A 22,830-nucleotide genomic window follows, 5' to 3' on the forward strand; every position below is an offset into this window, starting at 1 on the left:
TGCAAATTCAGCCTGCAGTCACAGTCGACGAGTTCTGCTGTAAACACAACAACCATTACAATGACTGAGTCGGGTTCAAAGTTAAGAATATTTAAGTTTTTAAAGATAATTATTAGCAGCTTGCTTATTACAGTCCTGCTGTTATTTACAATAGCGGCTATCAGGACTCTTTCACTGGACGTTAACGCCGGACTTCAACTCGCACACTGGGAAAAGACGAATAACAAATCGCTCGTCATTGACCACCATCAGAGAGAGGAGCTCCTAGCAAATTTTAAAGGTATTCGGAGTCGTGTTGTAGTGGATGTAGATGGAGGTAGAGACACTTCTGTTTGGTAACAATTTGTCTCCATTTGTCCAGAGGCAATCCGCATCCCCACCGTGTCATTCTCAAATACAGAAAGCAACACCACTGCGCTGCATGAATTTGACAGATTCCTTCGAAAAGGTAAACCTGCCAGTAAAACGTGCTTAAAGTAACTTTCTTTTATATATAATGTGCTCAACGTGGAACTAGCTGATGGCTGTAACTCTAAACGTTAATGTAGTTTTTGTATGTCAAACTTGTATAGCGCTAATAAATGGATAAAGTTAATGTTTGCTGTGCAGATGTACTTTGTTCCGTACACCTTATTCAGAATTAACCTTTCCACGTCTTGCTGAGCCAAGGTATGTCGAAACGCTACACCGAGATGCACGTGGTTCAAAACCCTCAAGTCACATGACCCATGACCCTTTGTCGACCAAGAGCACCTGGCTGCAGCCACTCTAAAATTAAGGAATTATTCACTAATGCTTTCCCCCCATATAGATCAAATCCAAATTCCATTTCACAACCGTTCTCCTGCGATCAAAAGAAAGAAATCAGAGCAAATTACCTAAAACTTCCCATTCCTCCAAAAGCTAAGGAGGTCCATTATGAAATACTCTCAGGCGTTTACCGTTCCAAAGAATTTCTCAGACATCGTTTTCCTATTGATAATAAGTCTTGTTCTTTCTGTAATGGGAATATTGATTCGACAGAACTTTTATTTTACGAATGTATATACTGTAAAGCCCCGTGGGACGATGTGCACTACTGGCTTTTCCCAAAGATTCCAAACTTACTTGAATTTTCTAAAAATGATATTATTTTTGAATCTCAAAGAAAAGAAAATAAACTTGAAAATGTCTTAAATGTGATAATTATTATGGGTTCATTCATAAATGTCGATTTCTGAAAACTAAGCCATTCTTTTTCACTTTTCACGAAGAACTCTGCCTCTTCTTCTCATCTGCAAAGTTTATGGACAAAAAACAAGCTGTGGATCTGCGACAATAGCGGACATCATTTTCAAACCCCCCCCTGTGGTCTTTCGCTACTCAAGTTAAACATGATACAAGTCAATTAGATCATTTAAAAATTTTATTGTTTTTTTTTTTTTCAGTGTTTCATTTGTTCCTGAGCAAATCAGTTTGGCTCAGATTAAGCTTTATAACTGGACTGTTTTATTTAATACTGAAGTCTTACTTGTAGAGCTGTCAGTGTACTTTAAATTTCACCTGTTATACTGCCTGATGTAAAATATTCTGTTCTTTTTTTAAACAGCTGACTCTGAGTTAAATATAACATTAAAAATATTTAAATTCAAGAGGAAACGTTTTCACTGAGAGCAAAAACAACATGTTAATGCGTGGAGATCCTGACGGCTGCTCCAAATGATCCGATTATATTTTAAATATTTGTTCAATTCTCTTCCAAACCCCAGCTGTCTATTGTAAGGGCCAGTGTCTATTAAAATAAATATAAAAGTGTTCTAACATCTCACCTCTTTCTTATTATTCAGGCATACATGTATACTATTTTTATTAATAGAGAGATTAAGCTTGTGTTTTCATACATGCAGTAATTGTGCTTAACTGCATGAAGCTCTTTAGACATTATGGAACAGATCATACATAAAAGCGAATTTTGCCAGAGTGCTTAAGATACTTTTTGAAAATTATCTTTAAAAAACAAAAAAAGAGAGAAGATCAAAAACATAATGTGTAATTTCCATTGTAAATATTAATCACAGTTAAATTAAGAGGGGATGGCAGTAAAAACTCCGGAACGGTGATGTCATCAAGTATGCTGCTGTTCCAATAGACTATGTGCACCTTAGCATATGCTACTTCCGGTGAGGAAACTCCTGTAGGGCACTTCATTTCCGGTGTGATATTCGCATCTTATTTATGTTCGGGTTTTCCAAAAAAAGCCAAGCGGCGATTTACATTTCTCAAGGTGTCTTGGGCATTTACTGAATATATCTGTAGATGATGTTCATCGACTTATTATATTTTTCCCTCGCGCCTCAGAGCAAAAGAGAGAAGGGATTGAAATTTCTCAGTATTTGTATATAGAATTCCCTCGTTTATCGCGGGTGTTGTTCTAAAAATAACCAGCGATAGGTGAAATCTGCGAAGTAGCCAGCTTTATATTTTACAATTTTTTTTAAAATGTAAGGCTGTAAAACCCATCACTACACACTTTATACACTTTTCTCAGAAAGGCATGAACAGTTTCACACTTTTCTCTCTTGTTTAAACTCTCAAAGCTCAAACCTTCGTAAAAAAAAAAAAAAGTGATCGGGATGCAGAACACAATGTGCTTTAAAAAAAAAAAAAGCATGCAAAATTGCACTAAAAGAATCCGCGAAACAGCGACGCTGCAAAAGGTGAACCGCGTTATAGCGAGGGACCACTGTAATTGTAAGTAATAAGTCACAACATACTCTTCGTAAATACTAATATATACAGACCCTTACCTGCAATCAATCATGTATTTTTTTTATATCCTGTGGCTTTTTTTCACGGTTTGTTGACATCCTGTGTAGGTGTGTACTGATATCGACATAACGGGGAAACATCTGGCTTTGACTATTGTTCACCTGTAGTTTGAATGCTGGACATTTGCCTGTTTAAATCATAAGAACTGTCACTATAGAGAGATGTGCTTCTGAATGTGGACAATGTGTCTTCTGCATGCAGTAATGTAGTTCTGCTTGGGTTGAGTGATGTAAACAAACAATCGATCTACGCTTTTCAAACATCAAAATTGATCATTTGATTTTTTTTATGACACAGCAATGGTGAGTGTTACCACCCTCTGCTCTTTGTAACTTAATGTAATCTTTCCGTTTTCGTATTTTGGACATGATTTTTGAGTTCACCTTTGCAGTAGCAATTGACTGCCAAATAAAGCTACCGGAAATGTACAACCCTACATCCGGTCTTAAAACAGGAAGTTAGCATTTTCTTGTGCGCAGGGTCTATTGTAAAATGATCGTGCTGCGTTCTTGCATTTTTGGGAAGTTCGGACTCCCGTGTGCGCCTAAGAAGTCTGGACTCACGTACTTTAGAATTGAGAAACGTCCTTTGTTTTTGTGTTGTGTCCCGTATTGCAATATGTTGGACGTGTTTCTACCTAGTGTGGAAGTCATGGGTTTCAGGTCACTGTTGAGGTCATGTGTTTCCAGTTACTGCAGAGCTCCACAGTGGCTGCAGTGAGACCCTTTGCTTTGTCAATATAAGACAGGCTACAGGCTATCTTGAAGGGCTGCAGTCCCTCAACAATATTCCACCTTGTAGAACATAATTAAATGTGGAAGAAGCGTTGATACAGATGGGCAAACAAAAATAAATAAAAATGTGGGACTGAAAAGCTAAGTGAGAAAAAGAAAAAGAACTTGAAAACAGATGCAGCAAAATGTGTCAACAGTAATACTAGTGTGGGGTGGCTGTAGCTCAGGTGGCAGAGCAGGTCAGCCACTAATCAGAAGGTTGGTGGTTCGATCCCAGGCTGCATGCCAGATATCCTTGGGCAAGATACTAACCCCATGTTTGCCTACTGGTGGTGGTCAGAGGGCCCGGTGGCGCCAGTGTCCGGCAGCCTCGCCTCTGTCAGTGTGCCCCAGGGCACTGATAGAGCTTTACAGCACTGATAGAGCTTTACAGTACACTTTAGGGACTTACTTACTTAGTCCTTAGGGACTTGTTGCTTTTATACAAATGATTTTTTTTACAAATGCAGGCCATTTACCATAGCAGCAGCCAATCTAAAGTCCTTGCAGTCACAAGAGGCGGCTATTGCTAGAACAAGCCAAGAAAAGGGCAGCAAGAGTGGACCTCTTCCTGATGTACTCATGGATTGTTGTTGTTTCATCCTGGATAGTTGTTCTGACACACATTTGTCCGTGGCATCCTTCCTTCCACTTAGCTTAGCCTGAGGTTGCTGAACTTTGGGTGAAACCCTCCATGGCAAGGAACTTCCTTGTCTTGATGTCAGTAGCTTCTATTTCCTCCTTTGGCCAGCTGATTATCTCAGAATGGTATCTCACAATTGGCAGGACGTGTATAATAATGTATAGGGCTGATACTTTATTTATTTTTCTTCCCAGTCCAGGCCTGCCCAAAGGTGTTCTATTTGGTTGGAAGAAGGTCTTCCATCTTGGACTTGCTCATCCATGACTTTATGGGTCTTGCTTTGTGCACTGGTGTGCAGTCATGTTGAAACAGGAAAGGGCCATCTCCCTGTTGGGAGCACAAGTGTTCCTTTCACTTAAACTAGGGGACCGAGCCCAACTCCTGAAAATGCTCCAAACCATAATACCCCCTCCACCAAACTTTACTCTTGGTTTGTGTCAGTCAGACAAGGCAAGGCAAGGCAAATTTATTTGTATAGCACAATTCAACAACAAGGTGATTCAAAGTGCTTTACAGAGACATTAGAAACAAAAACAAATAAAAAGCATGATTTAAAATTGATTAAAACAAGCAAACAAACAAACTAACTAAACACACACATTTCACACCTGTTCGCGCGATCTGAACCCTTATCGTAAGGGGAGCTACCAGTCCTTCTGTGGACGAGCTACTTTCTATTTTAAATTCCCTGAATTTAAAATACTCTCTAGACCCAGTCTAGACCCAGCTGGGGAGCTACCCAGAGCTCTAAACCCACTTAACAAACAAACAAACAAACAAACAAACAAACAAACAAACAAACAAACAAACAAACAAACAAACAAAACAGTATATAAAATCAAAACAGATAAAATCAGAACAGTAGATAAAATCAGTTTTGAAATTTAAGCTTAACAAACAAACAAAACAGTATATAAAATCAAAACAGATAAAATCAGAAATAGATAAGATCAGTAGTTAAATGTAAGTTTTGAAATTTAAGCTTAAAAGTGTGGATTTGGTGCTTTATTCAAATGCAGCTGAGAACAGGTGAGTCTTCAACCTGGATTTAAATAAACTGAGTGTTTCAGCTGATCTGAGGCTTTCTGGGAGTTTGTTCCAGATATAAGGAGCATAAAAGCTGAATGCAGCTTCTCCATGTCTGGTTCTGACTCTGGGAACTGATAAAAGACCGGATCCAGATGACCTGAGGGATCTGGAAGGTTCATACTGGGTCAGGAGGTCACTGATGTATTTTGGTCCTAAACCATTCAGAGCTTTATAGGCCAGCATCAGAACTTTAAAGTCTATCCTCTGACGGACAGGCAGCCAGTGTAAAGATCTCAGAGCTGGACTGATGTGGTCCACTTTTTTGGTCTTAGTGAGGACTCGAGCAGCAGAGTTCTGAATGAGCTGTAGTTGTCTGACTGATTTTTTCAGGTAGACCTGTAAAGATGCTGTTACAGTAATCAAGCCTACTAAAGATGAATGCATGGACTAGTTTTTCCAGGTCCTGTTGAGACATCAGATCTTTTATCCTTGATATATTCTTGAGGTGATAGTAAGCTGACTTTGTTATTGTCTTAATGTGTTTTTCTAAGTTTAGGTCTGCATCCATCACTACACCCAAATTTCTCGCCTGGTTTGTGGTTTTTAGATGTATAGATTGAAGTTCTCTGGTGACCTGTAATCGTTTTTCTTTGGCGCCAAAGACTATTACCTCAGTTTTGTTTTTGTTTAGCTGGAGAAAATTGTGGCACAACCAGTCATTGATTTCCTCAATGCATTTACCAAGAGCCTGTACAGGGCCTCGGTCTCCTGGTGACATTGTGATATATATTTGTGTGTCATCTGCATAGCTGTGGTAGTTTATTTTGTTGTTCTTTATAATCTGGGTGAATAATCTGAGACAAGTACCATTCTCCTGGCAACTGTCAAAGCCAGATTCCGACACATCAAATTCCCCAGGGAGGATATGAAAAGTGGCAGGTTAGTCTTCTTAGACTGTGAAATTTCCATCAGTAATGGGGAACATCTAAAAGCTGATGTGTACCGGAAACCTACACATATGGATCAGTATTTAATGTTTGACTCTCATCATCCACTGGAGCACAAACTGGGTGTCATCAGAACGCTACAACACAGAGCGAACACCATCCCCACAGATTCAGCAGCCAGGGAAGCAGAACAACATCACATCAAGAAGGCTCTGAGTAACCGTGGTTATCCCAGCTTGACTTTTGTCAAAGTTGGGAAGGCGCCTAAAGAAAGCACCAGCTGATCCAGGAGAGAAGGGCAAGCGCTGCCTAAACGAAAACCTGTAGTGATCCCGTACGTGTAAGGAGTACAGTTGAGACACATTTTTTCTAAACACCACGTCTCTGTGGCTTTAAACCCCAAAACACGCTGTGCCAAAAATTGGTCCACCCCAAGGATCGGGTCCCCCGACACAAACAGAGTAACATAGTGTACGCTGCCAGGAGTATTGCCAGCATTTATACATCAGGGAAACCAAACAACCTCTGGTGAAGCGGATGGCACAACACAGAAGAGCCACCTCTTCAGGCCAGGACTCTGCAGTCTATTTACACCTACTGGCCAGTGGACACTCTTTCAATGATGAGGATGTACACATCCTAGACAGGGAGGAACGCTGGTTTGAGTGCGGAGTCAAGGAAGCCATTTATGTGAAAAGGGAAAGACCATCTCTGAATCGCGGAGGGGGCTTAAGAGTACACCTTTCACCATCTTACAATGCTGTGACTGCAGCCATTCCCCAACTCTTTGTGAATGGTATTCATGGCCATTGATCAGTGGTCTTTGATCAGTGGTTGTTGATCAATGGTCATGAGAATTTGCATAATTATGATGAAGGTGACCTCCCAGCCGATTGTTCCTTCCGTGGGCTGGTTTCAGTCATTATGCAAATGTACAGTTTATAAGATTGGGGGAAACCTGCAGTCATCCATGTGACTTCTTCAGTGTCAGCTGAGTGACGAAACATTTCTCCCAATGAAAACGCTACGTCCAGATGAACAGACTCAACTTTTGGAGGCTCAGCGTCTGCTGTTCACATGACTGTGGAATATTTAGTAGCAAGGACATTTCACGACTGAGCTTGCACTGGAATTCACTGAGGTCTTGAGATCAACTCATTCTTTCACAAATCTTTGTAGAAGAAATCTGCATGTCTAGGTGCTTGATTGATTCCATAGCCACAGGTGCATAAAACCTGTGGCCATGGAATTGATTGGAAGACCTGAATTTAATGATTTGGATGGTTGATTTTTTTTACTTTTGGCAATATAGTGTATTTTGATGCCAAGTCATGTAAGGAAAAGAAGCTGACTCTGCCCCAAAACAATTAAAAAACTAATATTTTCAAATAAAAGTCCTTACTTATAAGAATTGCAGATGTTGCTGCTTGGTCTTCACTTGTTTAAGTGGAAAAATCCCAGATTTTTCTGTGTGGGAAAATGCTAGTAAATCACAAGTTTCTGAAATACGCAGACCAACCCATCGGAAACCAATAACAAATCTGGGTTCAAAGTCACATTTATTTCCCCCATTTTAATGCTCACTTTGAACTTTAGGAGGCCATCTTGACCATGTCTAGATACCTGAATGCACTGACTCGGTTGCATGTGATTAGCTGATTAGATATTTGTTTTAATGACTAGCTAAACAGGTGCACCTAGTAAAGTAACCAGTGATTGCATTTGTAAAGCATTTGCTGCAATTTTCATAGCCTCCTCTATCAGTTGTTTTATCTCACTTGTGAAATGAAACTTTCTATAGTTCAATTTTAGCAGATGACAGCTTGCGACAGTTTCTAAAATGTGCAATAGTGATTTTATTTACCATAGATCACCACTTGCTTGAAGCTGGAACAAGTAGATGCTTTTTGTAGTTGAATTTTTACTATAAATAAATCAATAAGTCATAATCATGAAAAAGTTATCATAAATAAGTCATGAAAGATAGGATGAATTTAAGATAACAATTGCTCTTTCAGCTTGTTTTTAAGTTTTTTGTTTTTGTCAGCCTTCCCTACAGTTTTCTCTTCTAGCTTGGTTCATCATGAATTGGTGGCAAACTACAGCCACTTGTTTTGGGTGAAAGGATCACAGCCTGAACTGGTGCCATACATGCTGCTGGCCCACATTGATGTAGTACCTGCTTCAGAGTCAGATGGTTGGGAAGCACCACCATTTTCTGCAAAGGAGATCGATGGCTTCATCTACGGCAGAGGAACCATAGATGACAAAAACAATCTAATGGTGTGAAAACATTACTTTTGTGTGAGCTTACTTTTAAACAGACTTGAGGTATATTTGGCTAAACAGCTGATTTATTTCTTCTAGGGAATACTTCAGGCGCTGGAGTACTTGCTGTTAAAGGGCTATGCTCCACGCAGGGGATTTTACATCGGTCTTGGTCATGATGAAGAAGTATGTTAACAGTTTCACTATGACATTACAAACTTAAGTGGGATTGGAAATATCACATTTTAATGGCTGTGCTCTTCAAAATCTCTTTTTTTAAGATCAGTGGTCTCAATGGAGCGATGAACATAGTGCGTATTCTGAAGCAACGTGGTGTCCAGCTGTTGTTTGTCATGGATGAGGGCCTGACTATATCTGATGGAATCATTCCTGGTCTTGAAGGACCTGCTGCTCTGTAAGAACCTATCTAAACATGTGTTGTGCACTTGTGTTGATCACATCTTATGTTTATGTGTATGATTTATGATTTGCAGAATCGGGTTAAGTGAAAAAGGCCAGGCTGTTATAAAGCTTAGTGTGTCTGTGGCCCCTGGTCACTCCTCGATGCCTCCCAGGGAAACTAGCATTGGGATCTTAGCCACAGCAGTCAAAAGGTGAGAGGAACATTGTTTTTTAAACTATAATGAGTTCTGTTTAGCTTCTCTGTTCATATGTTTCACTGCCTTCCATAATTTTACTACCCCATGTTTAAAAAGCTAGTATAAAAGATTTAACTGTGATCCTGTTTCCTCAGACTAGAGGACAACCCAATGCCGAGGTTATTTGGTTATGGTCCTGAAGGTGACACCTTTGAGCATCTGGCCCACAAGGTAGGGTAATCTAAATACTTCTTTACTAGTAGTATACTCATGTACTCATTCTTTACCAACTACTAATTCTTTGCCTTCAGTTCAGTTTACCACTAAAGTTCATAATGTCGAATTTGTGGCTCTTCTCTCCGCTCCTTAGCAGGTAATAACTGCTAAATATCATTTAAATATAAATTCAAATGTCATGTTTTCTTGTGATTGGTTCCAGTGAAATAGACCAGTTTTTATGTTTCAGGATACTTGAAAGAAAACCAGTATCTAATGCATTTGTAAGGACTACCACAGCAGTCACCTTTTTTAATGCAGGAGTAAAGGTGCAGTGATTATTTTAAATTGAATGTAATTCACAAGAAGTAAGATTTTAAGCCTGTTACTTTTCTTTGTAAAAATTCAATATCTCCCTCCCTCTGCAGATAAATGTTATTCCTTCCCTTGCTGAAGCTTATGTAAATCTACGAATTCACTCAGCGCAGTCGGTACAAGAGGTAGAGTCCTTTTTGAGAATGAATGCCTTACTATGTACACTTTGACATGAATATGAGATGTGTGCTGTCTTTTTTAGGTACTGGACATCATCAAGGATACGGTGGGCGACCAGCGAGTGAAGGTAGAACTTGTTAATGGATTTGACCCTCTACCCATCAGCGGTGCTGATGACAAGGCCTTTGGCTTCCAAATTATTAAGAAAACGGTGCTGGACTTGTTTCCAACAGTTACAGTTGCTCCAGGTAGGGTTCATACAGATTTGTATGGAAGCATTTTAAAGCATCTTTCAGGACATTATAAGTAATTTAATATCATATTTAAATGTGCAGCTATCTGTATTGGAAACACAGACAGTCGACACTTCGTCGACCTGACCAAAAATATTTATCGGTTTTCCCCGGCTTGGTTTAAGCCAGGTGACTTTGAGAGGTGAGAATTCAGCAGCTTTTAATACTGTCAAAATATATTTTCACCAAAAATGTCTGCAGACCTCAATTTAAAATTGAACAAATACAGTAAGAAGAATTCCACGTGCAGTGATTATTTCTCAACTCTAGAAACAGATCATGCAGCATGAATAGAAGAGGGGAATACATAAAATACTTTCTTGTTCCAAGTACCATGAATCCTTTTTTTCCTTTGTTTCTCAGATTCCATGGCATCAATGAAAGGATTTCCACTAAGAACTACGAGGAGATGATTGTTTTTTACTTCAATTTGATCCAGAACTGTGACATTAGGAAGCTCCCTGAGCCCCACAGCTCTGTCCATGAACTCTAAGCAATTGACAACATTGGTGATAAGATAAACACATGAATAGCATACAAAATGCATTGATATTGCACTAAATAACTTTTGCATTATAGAATCAGAAACTACAATTTTGCTAATTTCAAAGTGGGATGTACTTTTATCTTTTATGTGGACTACTGACTCTTTTCAGTGATATGTGAGTAGATAGAGCACTGACCTTTCTGCAGTAAAATCACTGAATTGGCTATCTAGAATTTTGCATTCAAGATTAAGTTTTGGTGCTCTATGCAGACTGATGTACTATTTTTTTCTGAACTCTATGGTGGTATGATATGATTCAATTAACCAATTATTATATATGTCTTATTGTGGGACACTGATAGTAGTGCAGTCATAAAGATACATGTTTTTTTGATTAGGACCGCTCATAATGAATGGTACAAATGACAGCACTACCTACAGGGATGCTTAACTTGAATCAAACACTGGACTACATGTTCAAAGAATGCTGTTTTACTGGCTGACTCATTAAAATGATTCCAGATTTGTAAATGTGATTGAATCTGTTCACAATTTTAGATAGGCTTTCTTAACACAACAGTATGAGCAATTTGACAGTTTTTAATAACCGCTCAGGTATTAAAAGGCTGATCGGGTGTTGTCAACCCAAGCCTTGTGTCACCTAGGATTTTCAGCAGCAACTTCACCTACTTCCAAGGTGCATGAAGAGGACAAGGAACTAACAACGTAGGAACTCCAGCAACACTTAAAAGTAAAGTGGAACAACTTTATTAACTGACCAATGTTCATCCTCAGATGAATAATGTAATGTAATTATAATCATATTTTATTTCATACGTTGCAAAACCTGGACTGGTTCACATAAGGATTAGACTCTGAAAGCCAAACCTCAAAAGAAAAAAATTCAGATGAAGATCATGCATTTATGTTTAAAATGATCAAAACTGACCAAATGTGACATGACATTATAGTGACCCAAATGGTAATAAAAACAAGCTGAAAACCAAAACTCAGAACAAATAGTCCAGAGTCTCTACGGCCTGTCACAGCACTTACAACTGTCTCGAAAGACTAAATTAGCTGGGCAGTTTTGGATCCACGTGATGCCATTGGCACAGCTGTAAAAAGAACCTGGAGCGTCAGGTTTGGCATAGAGCCCACCAATTTTTGTAGCACAGAAGTTGTCAGTGGTTGTAGTAGTGATTGATGGTCTGGGATGAGGCAAAATGTGATCCTTATTTGTTGATGTCTCCTGATTCAGGTTTGTGTGAGCAGTTGGAAGTGGAGGAAGATCTGTAGAAACAATAGCTATAAAGTTATACTACTACTACTACTAACAACAATAATAATAATAATACTTATTATTATCATCATAAATTATTATTATTACTTATCAGTAAGTGAAATTAAATTAAAGAAGTTAACTTTTAGTTAATATAATATAAAAAAATATCCTACATAAAACCACGGCTATATTAGGGTGCGCAAATTAATAGTCAGTTAATAAATTAAACATTTGCTAGTGTGCATGTTAGTAGCATACAAGCTCTTTATTAGTCAAAGTTGTTAATAATGCCAACAATAAAATTCTTCGCAAAACCTTTTTTTTTTTAACAATTAGGCCAATAATTTTCCTAAATTACGAAATTTTCCTAAAACATTTGTAATTACTGCTTGCTAATTAGTAAGCAAGGTGTTGTACATGGATGTAGGGGCCTATAGTCAATACTCTTTGATAGCCCTAATAACTGCAGTTGTTTCTTATGAACTGCAAATGTTAATAATGTTCAGATAACCTCCTATTAAATGATGGTCTCTTAAAATGTGCTTCCATTTGCTCCTTGTTCTAAAGTGAGGTGTAAGTCACCAGAAATTTGACACTTGGCACACATGGGCTCCGTACGAGTTCTTCCTCTTTACACTTCCCTGTTGCAATTTATATGTCCTTTTCTCAGGTGTTTCAATAAACCTTAATCAAATTTGGAGTTATACACACATTTTATTTGAATATTTTTTAATGGACAACTTAAGACATTTTAAAATGGTATTAAAATATTTTTACATGTTTTTTCCTTATCTTTATTTTTATTTTTTAAATGTTTAGAACAGATCTCCTCCTTAAACTTTCTGTTTATTTCAGCTGACCAGCTTTCGGTTTGCAAAAGGCCAGAAAGCTATTCAACAGTGTCTCTCTGTTTCATATTATATAGATCCTGTCTGGGTTAATAAGTGTCAGTGTAATAGTAGCTTTCGAGCATTTGCTGTGAGTGAAAATTCAAATCCCGAGTTCAAAGATTTAACCAGTATTCATCTGGATACATTGAACACTTGTTTTGTGTTTTATTTAATAAAAATAGATCATCCTCAAGTGCTTTTATGACAAATTGACCAGTCTTTTATTGCTAAAGAGCAAATAATGTTAGGATTGTCACTGATGTGCTGAAGCCTTCTTACGTATTTCATTTAACAAACATTAGGAAGCTATGATAGAATACAGATATCCCAAATAAGGCATTAACAGCCTTTATATTGACTAATTGGAAAATATGCATACTAATAAGTAACTGGCTAGCTGTCCAAAAGTTGATTCTGTTCATCTGGACGTAGCGTTTTGTGGGAGAAACGTTTCGTCACTCATCCAAGTGACTTCTTCAGTTTCAGCAGACTGCAGGTTTCCCCAAATCCAAAACTGGCTAGCTCAAAACAAACATAAAATGCTAATGTAGGAATTTTATTACCTGGAAACAAAAGAGAGCGAAGAGAACCGATGAGGGGGTATTGTCCCTGTCCACAGAACTGTCCATTAAAGTCGTCTAGATCCAGAGCCCAGACAAAGGCTCCTCCAAAAGTGTTGTTTTTTAGGTAACGGACCTGAAGCAGTAACAATCGAAACAACTTAATAACAGTATGCACATTTTAATGTGATATGTTGTTTTAGTACTAATGTTATCTGGCAAAGAAAAACTGAGCAACATCCAGATGCACATGTCTACCTTAGTCATAAAACTTTCTTTATTGTCATATCCAACCCACTCGTTTTGTTTGGTGGCATATGGGACTTTCTGGTCCTCAATCAAGTGGACACTGGCCCCTTGAAGAAAGGTGCAAATCTGAAAACAGATAAAAAATGCATTCTGTGTGGTAACTTGACATATTAACATTGATCTGCTACTAAGACATAGAAACTGACTTAAAATGAACATATTAATATGAGAGTGGGGATTTCTTTTTACCTCATAATAAGACCAAATGCCGGGCTCCCTTGTAAATGTGCCAGCAGCAGCAGGGCTGCTGGCAGGGGCTCCAACTTGACTGGATTGAGTAGAAAGACGAAACGTGCGTCCGTATGTAGCAAAGCCCATATTTAACTTTTGTACAGGTGTTCCCTTTTCTGCCCAGTACCTCATAGCAAAATCCTAAAATGTAAACATATGTAAGTTATATTGTCATTAATACTAGTATTATCAGGTTCAGTGACTCATTGACTTTATAAATAATTTGTGATTTAAATTCTCAAGTGTTAGAATTAGAGAAGGGTGTAAAAATGGTGACAATCAATGTCAATCCATCGACAGTTGGTTGAGAACTGTGTGGAAAAGTGGAGCGTGGCTGGGAGCAATTGCAGTCTAAAACAAAGCACTCAGAGAGCACAACTGTCCCTGAAGGGCAAGGGCTATACTAAAAGTTTGGTGTTTTATGTTTCACTGGTATTGTTATCCCCAATAATGATATCTGCATTGTTTTCATAGTCATTTCTGCACTATATTAATATTTTTGTGTCATTGTGAAGTCATATAATGTTATATCAAAAAATTTTCTAAAGAGCTCAGAAAAAGAAAGCGCTTATGTTCCCCTTTGACAAATATATTGCTTCAAAATTTGGAGATGATTTGATCGAAATGAAAGCTTTTTCCTAATACATACTAAAAGGGTGTATTTTTCATCTTTATTCATATGATTGGATCAGAATTAGCTGAAATCTTTGTGATTTACATGCAAATCTACATGCTTGAGATTTGAACATTTTTAACATATTTTCAGTCATTGTGTAATTTTGAGAAATATTATAGTGTCATAGTGATGTTGTAGTGTCTTGTGCAGCTCTCTCCATACCCTTTTATATGATATATAACTCAATATGGTTGTTTGAATTTATTTCATAAAGGTCAAAGGTTTGGCCAACCTAGGTACACATGCTCCCCAAGACCTAGTATATTGTTGTGAAGTCTGAACATGACCCATAAAAAAATTGTGTATGTAAAGTTTTTACTAGTTTTCACATTGACCTGATTTTCATGAAAATTAAATGACCTTAGATCAGCTTGTTGGTATCTATCATTTCATAAAATTTGAAACACTAGACCGCTAACAAACAGACAAAGAAACAAACGGAATGGATTACATAATCCCTCTTTTTCAGGGAGAAAAATGAACCCATCTACTCACAGTATTTAAGTAAACGTGGTCCCCAATATCTTGGGATCCTTTGTATAAGGGGCTGTTATGTCCTGTGACACTCTCCCAGGTACCATGAAAGTCATATGTCATCACATTAATAAAATCGACATACCTGATAAAGTGCATGAGAGGTCAAGGTCAGCAAAACAGGTTTTGCAGGGCATGCAATGTGATATTACTAATAAGCTTACTTTGACATCTCTGAGACTTCATAACCGGCATCAATGGTTCCTTTACCAGCAGACACAGCAGCAGAAATCATTAACCTGGGCTGTCCTGTTGATGTTCCCTCTGCCTCAAAGGCCTGTAGTAGCTCCTATAAACCACAGAAAAGAAAGGTAACTTCGTGGTTCATGCCAATCATCAGTAACTCCAAATCTGACCTTGCATAACACTGTGAATCTCTGCTTGTCTTCCAGAGGGCTTCCTCTTGCTGCAGGGTATTCCCAGTCTAGGTCTAGTCCATCAAAACCAAATTTTCTCAGTAGTTTGATAGAAGATTGTATAAATGTATTTCTTTTGGCTTGCGTTGACACCATAGTAGTGAACCTATGAAACCGATTGGCAAAAGAAAGGCACAATTAAAAAGATCTGTATAAAGAGAAAATTTATGATTCATTATTGTTTTATGCTTAGTGTCACACTTTTGCGTTCCGAAGTTCCAGCCTCCAACTGCCAGCAGGGTTTTAAGATTTGGATTCCTGTGGGAATGTAAAGATACAGCAGCAAAGATTATTTTTTCTCAACATTTTGTAAGTGATATGAGGAGAAAATAGACTAACCTTTGTTTGAGTCCATTAAAGGATCTATAGAGTTCCTCATCATTCCATTCTATGGTCACTAATTCATTTGCCTCATTAATACCAGAAAAGGCATAGATTAGGTGCGTACAAAGGTTTGGATCAATATTTGAAGGCATAAACCTCCCATTGCCAGGTCTGTATTGGGACCAGTTTGTGAAGTAACACACAAGTCTGGAGGATGAGACTGAATATGAAAGAACATTTTTCAATCTCTTTAAAACATTATATGACTGTCCAATATAAAAGGGTTGGTACAATTTATGAACTCACCCAGACTGCCAAAGGCGAGACAGAGACCTTAACAGTTGCATTTTTTTGTTACATACAAATAGTTAAATATAAAATTTGCATTTGCAAAATCTGTATTTCAATTTCCCTTACCTGAGATCACAATTAGGATGCGCATGATAGCTGAGGTCAGACTGGTAATGTAATAAAACAGTGCAGTAAAGAAAAAAAAAAAAAGCAGAATCTATGATAATCATTAACTCAAAGTAAACCAAATGTCCTAAATTTAAGGACATTCTGGTATTGCTTCATAAGTCAAATAGTAACTGATTCATGAACTCACTCACACACACACACACACACACACACACACACACACACACACACACACACACACACACACACACACACACACACACACACACACACACACATTGTTTTGAAAGCCTCCACAACGTTTGCAGAAAACCTAAGATTGCTCATCACATAGCTTGCAAACACCTGGACCTGAAAGTTAAAATTACGCGGATATACAAAAAACAGCTGTCTTACTATTTTACATATGTTCCCCGCCTGTCTGCTTGTCTGTGAACTACTCCTACACCGTTAGGAGCTGAGGAACCAAAACCGTCACATGGGTACATCTTAGGCCCCTGAAGGATCTTACCTGATATTATGACGTCATCGTGTTTCCTAGCAGCCCCCTACCAAGCAGCAGTTTAGTAGTTATACACCTATAAAAGAAACTTAGCATCTTAATTTCATTACAGTAAAATCAAATTATATGCACAAATGTTGAATATTATAATGAATATATTATGGTCTGATCATGTTGTCTGGCAGCTTCCCAGTGACAGACTGAAATGACAGTAAAGCAGGACCTGAACATTGCAGAAGACCCACAAAATGTAATTTCTATAATTTGCCTATGCTTTATTAGATATCCTAACAGGGTCAAGCAACAATATTTAGCAAAAGGAAAGGGTTTTCATTCTACTGCAGCACCACGATGGTAACAGTGGTGCAGCACCACAACAGTCAAAAGTTTACTGACGCTTTTGCACCAACATTTGTTTTACTAAAATTCAACCTTGCAAAAAAAAAACCTCAAAGCCATTTTTAATGTTAGCAATTGTTAAATATTATATTGAGCTGTGCATTGAAAAAGCTTGAGTACCAATGATGTGGAATTGCAGCGAGTATTATACTGACACATAATTTATTTTGGTGTTTCCTCAAAACAAAACCTAATTTTCAGCTTGGTCAGATGGCTGGAAAGTGCATGTGCTTACTTGTTGGCTCAATTTATGTCAGCTGTTTGTTTGTAAAGCTCTGACTCACTCTTTCTTTCTACCGTGCTGCAGCAGCCACTCTTCTCCTTTATTAATTCAACTATTCAAATAATGGTTTAACCTTTCACCGTGGTGTTGAGACCTTTATTGTGTTTGAGCCAGCCGTTACAATGCTGGCACAGGGACAGCCACAGCAGGTTTCGAGGAAAAGAAAATGCCAGATAAATGCCAGACAAACAGAAAAAAAGGAAACATGGCCAGATTTGTATTTGTTGTACAATCTTTTAGTTACCTTCATGTAAAGTTTAACCAAACCTGCTCCAGTTTCAAGTACATTAACTGGGTGTACAATTTTCAATCCAGAGACCAAAAATTCAATATTGTTCATCTAATTCTAACCTTTAAAGAAAAAAATCTGCAGCTAGCTGCAAATCTTGGCAAACCCATCCTAGCTTTAAAATGGACCTATATGTAGTTCAGGCTATAGTAGCTGCATTACATAATGTGTATTGCAGAGTACTGGGTACATTTGCTTAATGGTTAATACAGTTTTTAGAATTTATGGCTTTATTGACTGTCCAGGCAGTGTGGTTCTCATAAAAAATAAAAAGAATAAAAAACCATTTTTGCTAGATCAAGACAACTTTTATTCAGTGTCAATTAGGTACAGCATTTGCATGCATCACTGTAAACAAGATAATTTGGACATGTCTGGATGTAGACATGTCCATGGACACACTGATAAAAGGTGTGGGGATCCTCATCATTTACATACAGGCCATCTGGCTTTTCAGCGCAGAATCCACTTCCAGAAACAGGACTTGAGGTTGTTTTGGCAGTAGTAGCAGTAGTGGTAGTAGTAGCCGTAGTAGTGGTAGTAGCTGTTGGGCCAGGAGGGATCGTAGAGACGAGTGGTGGATGTGTGGTTACCGGTGGAGGTGGTGGAGAATCTAGTAAATACAGTAAGTACATATATATATATATACAGTGGGGCAAAAAAGTATTTAGTCAGCCACCGATTGTGCAAGTTCCCCCACCTAAAATGATGACAGAGGTCAGTAATTTGCACCAGAGGTACACTTCAACTGTGAGAGACAGAATGTGAAAAAAAAATCCATGAATCCACATGGTAGGATTTGTAAAGAATTTATTCGTAAATCAGGGTGGAAAATAAGTATTTGGTCAATAACAAAAATACAACTCAATACTTTGTAACATAACCTTTGTTGGCAATAACAGAGGTCAAACGTTTACTATAGGTCTTTACCAGGTTTGCACACACAGTAGCTGGTATTTTGGCCCATTCCTCCATGCAGATCTTCTCGAGAGCAGTGATGTTTTGGGGCTGTTGCCGAGCAACACGGACTTTCAACTCCCGCCACAGATTTTCTATGGGGTTGAGGTCTGGAGACTGGCTAGGCCACTTCAGGACTTTCAAATGCTTCTTACGGAGCCACTCCTTTGTTGCCCGGGCGGTGTGTTTTGGATCATTGTCATGTTGGAAGACCCAGCCTCGTTTCATCTTCAAAGTTCTCACTGATGGAAGGAGGTTTTGGCTCAAAATCTCACGATACATGGCCCCATTCATTCTGTCCTTAACACGGATCAGTCGTTCTGTCCCCTTGGCAGAAAAACAGCCCCATAGCATGATGTTTCCACCCCCATGCTTCACAGTAGGTATGGTGTTCTTGGGATGCAACTCAGTATTCTTCTTCCTCCAAACACGACGAGTTGAGTTTATACCAAAAAGTTCTACTTTGGTTTCATCTGACCACATGACATTCTCCCAATCCTCTGCTGTATCATCCATGTGCTCTCTGGCAAACTTCAGACGGGCCTGGACATGCACTGGCTTCAGCAGCGGAACACGTCTGGCACTGCGGGATTTGATTCCCTGCCGTTGTAGTGTGTTACTGATGGTGACCTTTGTTACTTTGGCCCCAGCTCTCTGCAGGTCATTCACCAGGTCCCCCCGTGTGGTTCTGGGATCTTTGCTCACCGTTCTCATGATCATTTTGACCCCACGGGATGAGATCTCGCGTGGAGCCCCAGATCGAGGGAGATTATCAGTGATCTTGCATGTCTTCCATTTTCTGATGATTGCTCCCACAGTTGATTTTTTCACACCAAGCTGCTTGCCTATTGTAGATTCACTCTTCCCAGTCTGGTGCAGGTCTACAATACTTTTCCTGGTGTCCTTCGAAAGCTCTTTGGTCTTGGCCATGGCGGAGTTTGGAGTCTGACTGTTTGAGGCTGTGGACAGGTGTCTTTTATACAGATGATGAGTTCAAACAGGTGCCATTCATACAGGTAACGAGTGGGGGACAGAAAAGCTTCTTACAGAAGACGTTACAGGTCTGTGAGAGCCAGAGATTTTCCTTGTTTGAGGTGACCAAATACTTATTTTCCACCCTGATTTACGAATAAATTCTTTACAAATCCTACCATGTGGATTCATGGATTTTTTTTTCACATTCTGTCTCTCACAGTTGAAGTGTACCTCTGGTGCAAATTACTGACCTCTGTCATCATTTTAAGTGGGGGAACTTGCACAATCGGTGGCTGACTAAATACTTTTTTGCCCCACTGTGTGTGTGTGTGTGTGTGTATATATATATATATATATATATATATATATATATATATATATATATATATATATATATATATATATATCTATATATAAGTTTAGGAAATTTTGGAGAAAAAAACCTTTTCTTAACTAGAGATGATGACACTGATGAATATTAAAATGTCCATGTTTATACTTTATACTTTTTTCAGTTTACCTGAATTCAAAAGAGTGCGCAGATAACTAATGAGAGGATAATGTCCCTGTCCACAGAACTGTCCAGCAAAGTCATCGAGATCCAGAGACCAGACAAATGCTCCTCCAAATCTGTTGTCTTTCACATACTGTGCCTGTGAAATATAAACTGTGAGTTGCAATTTAAAACTACCACATTTCCACCAGTGCACAATCCAAAAGTAACCAAATGTAACCAAACTTTACCTGATGTCTGTACTACTTTAAGAGCAGTAAGATATAGCTGCCAGTTAATAAGAACATTAGGATTTGTTTTGTATTATCACCTTAAACATAAATTGGCATTGGTACCTTGATTTCAAAGCTCTGCCTGTTATCAAAGCCAACCCACTCATTGCCCTTAATGGCATAGGGCACCTTTTGCTCATCAATCCACTTTATGCTGCCTGTTTGGATGAATGTGCAAATCTGTAGAGAAGAAAATAATACTTCAACACCCTTCACACAGTTTGCGATTTATGGAAAACATTGTGGTGTAATAAATCTGAACATAAGCTGCTTTATATTAGCTGACCTCGTAGTAAGACCAAAACCCAGCTTCACGGGTGTAAGGCCCAGCACTCGCTGGTCCTGTGGCTGCAGCTCCAAGACCATTAGCAGCTGTTGATGTGGTGAATGTGCGTCCATATGTGGGGAAACCGACTAAGAGCTTTTCCATAGGAGCTCCCTGGTCCCTCCAATATTTCATAGAAAAATCCTTTGAGAGAAAAAAATAGTATATTATATAATATTATTATAATGATATTTTATAGTGATATATATATATATATATATATATATATATATATGAATGTTGATGAAAGTTTCACTCACCACATTGTAATATATGTTATCACCCTGATCGACGGAGCTGCGGTACAGAGGGCTGTTATGACCAGTGAATGGGTCCCAAGCTCCGTGGTAGTCATAGGTCATGACATTTATAAAGTCTAGAAACCTGTAAAACATCACCATTAAATACAATGTAACAAAATAATATCAATAATAATAATAAGTTAAATAAGTTAAGAACTTGAACATATTTAAAGTAAAAATCCTTAAAAATGCCCATGTATTCAAACTGTAACTTTAATACTTTTTATCAGCATGTATCATTCAAGAAAAATCATTCAGTGTATTCACATTATGTAACTATCTCTCTACATCATTTTTTCATGTTATTACTGTGGTTTGCTGTCTAAGCCTTTCACATTAAGCAATGTGTGTATAGTAAATAAAACCACAGGTAGCTCTTCTGATCAAATATTTGCTGTCCCTGTAAATCTGGGACCATCAGTGTTTTAGTATGAATTAACACTTGCATTTATTTAAGTAATCTCCAGTGCTGCAAAATGAAAAGTGGGATGAAATCTTTAGGATTGGAACTTTAGTGACTTCCTATCAAATAAACTCACTTTGACACATTGGCAATCTCGTAGCCGTTGTCAATGTTCCCCTTCCCACCGGCCACTGCAGCTGTGAGCAAGAGCCGTGGTTGTTTGGTCTCAGTAGCTTCTTTTTCAAAGGCAGCAAGTAATTCCTAGACGCAAGAATACAGTAGACAAGGATGATATTGTGCATTCATTTTAATAAGAAAGCATATTTTATATGTAAAATACATATAAAAGGAACGATAACATACTAAAATATAATGTGCATAGTATTAACAAGTATACATTGATTTCCAGACTAACCTGTAAGAGCACTGTGTATCTCTTCTTGTCCTCTGGTGGGCTTCCCCGTGCTCCAGGATACTCCCAGTCCAGGTCAAGTCCATCAAAGCCGTGCAGCCTCAAGAATCTGATGCAAGACTGGATGAATGTCTGGCGACTGGCAGGAGTTGAAGCCATGATGGTAAACCTATTGAGATGGAAAGTTTATAGATATATTGAGGTGATGATGAATTTGTTGTTGTTATGTGAAATAATGTAATTCTACAGCTTTGTGATGCTGTTGTCATGTAGACTAACTGTGCAGTGCCAAAGTTCCAGCCACCAACAGCCAACAGAGTCTTCAGCTGGGGGTTTCTGTGATGAGATGTAGAAAAACAGGTAGATTTATAATTAAGCCATGTGACTTGACAAGAATGCTACATTTTGCAAGTCCTCATTCCTCATGTCATGTAAAATCATCCAACTCTTTTTATTTGTTTACCAATTTTTTTATTCATTTAACATAACTCCTATGAAAATTTTGCATTAGAAACCCTTTACTTCAAAAATTGTGTAAGGAGTGATGATCAGTGATAGTCCTTTAATAATTCTTTGTGGTTCGAGGTGGCAGAAGTTGTCTTTAACCTGGGTTGTTTTTGGTCAGCAGGGAATGACTCTTCTGTTTGTATAAACAGGTTGAATTTTGTATAGGTCTGAAAAAAACCACAGTACTGCTAACTGGATTTTGTATCTCAGTACTGAGTCAATTTGAACCCCTTAAAACAGGTTATGTGAGGATACAGTGTCCTATTTTGTTTTAGTCAGATTCACTCCTTTCTTGTTATGTCTCATTTAATAAAAGCAAAATGCTGACTACCAAAAGCTCAACTTGAGTTTGTTTCCACAAATCATTCACATGTGACATGTCTTTTATATATGAACACAGTTTAAAATTTATCCAATTTGATGCAAAACGAATGAAGCACAAGAATGCTACATTTGAGAAATGGTGTGTGTTTCATAAAAAAAGCTT

General features: G+C 38.2%; 3 protein-coding genes across 4 annotated transcripts; 1 reads left to right on the plus strand and 2 right to left on the minus strand.

Annotated features, from left to right (window-relative positions):
• On the plus strand, nt 1-11,076 carry LOC308407939 (N-fatty-acyl-amino acid synthase/hydrolase PM20D1.2-like). 2 transcript variants are annotated; one of them, XM_080899920.1, is made up of 13 exons: nt 1-280; nt 362-448; nt 8,248-8,483; nt 8,568-8,654; nt 8,750-8,883; nt 8,963-9,082; nt 9,223-9,298; nt 9,379-9,440; nt 9,534-9,612; nt 9,712-9,783; nt 9,861-10,026; nt 10,114-10,213; nt 10,435-11,076. In XM_080899920.1, exons 1-13 carry the CDS (start codon nt 61-63, stop codon nt 10,562-10,564), a joined length of 1,569 nt encoding a protein of 522 aa, XP_080756046.1. In that variant the 5' UTR covers nt 1-60; the 3' UTR covers nt 10,565-11,076. The 2 variants fall into 2 exon arrangements, with proteins under 2 accessions (XP_080756046.1, XP_080756047.1); XM_080899921.1 differs by lacking the exon at nt 362-448.
• A 515-nt stretch (nt 11,077-11,591) lies between these two features.
• Nucleotides 11,592-16,225, minus strand: LOC308407173 (chitotriosidase-1-like; the record flags this gene model as incomplete). The annotated part of the gene is made up of 11 exons (XM_080898687.1): nt 11,592-11,851; nt 13,297-13,429; nt 13,552-13,668; nt 13,792-13,974; nt 15,005-15,128; nt 15,208-15,332; nt 15,400-15,565; nt 15,661-15,717; nt 15,799-16,003; nt 16,090-16,116; nt 16,201-16,225. The coding sequence occupies 11 exons, from the start codon at nt 16,223-16,225 to the stop codon at nt 11,592-11,594; spliced, it is 1,422 nt and encodes a 473-aa protein (XP_080754813.1).
• A 1,774-nt stretch (nt 16,226-17,999) lies between these two features.
• LOC308407175 (acidic mammalian chitinase-like) lies at nt 18,000-21,995 on the minus strand (the record flags this gene model as incomplete). Its single annotated transcript, XM_080898690.1, has 7 exons — nt 18,000-18,289; nt 20,129-20,261; nt 20,458-20,574; nt 20,681-20,863; nt 20,980-21,103; nt 21,561-21,685; nt 21,840-21,995. 7 exons carry the CDS (start codon nt 21,993-21,995, stop codon nt 18,000-18,002), a joined length of 1,128 nt encoding a protein of 375 aa, XP_080754816.1.
• Between the last annotated feature and the right edge of the window lie 835 nt (nt 21,996-22,830).

The sequence above is a fragment of the Rhamphochromis sp. 'chilingali' genome, assembly GCF_963969265.1.
Source record: "Rhamphochromis sp. 'chilingali' genome assembly, chromosome: 12".
Lineage (NCBI taxonomy): Eukaryota > Metazoa > Chordata > Actinopteri > Cichliformes > Cichlidae > Rhamphochromis > Rhamphochromis sp. 'chilingali'.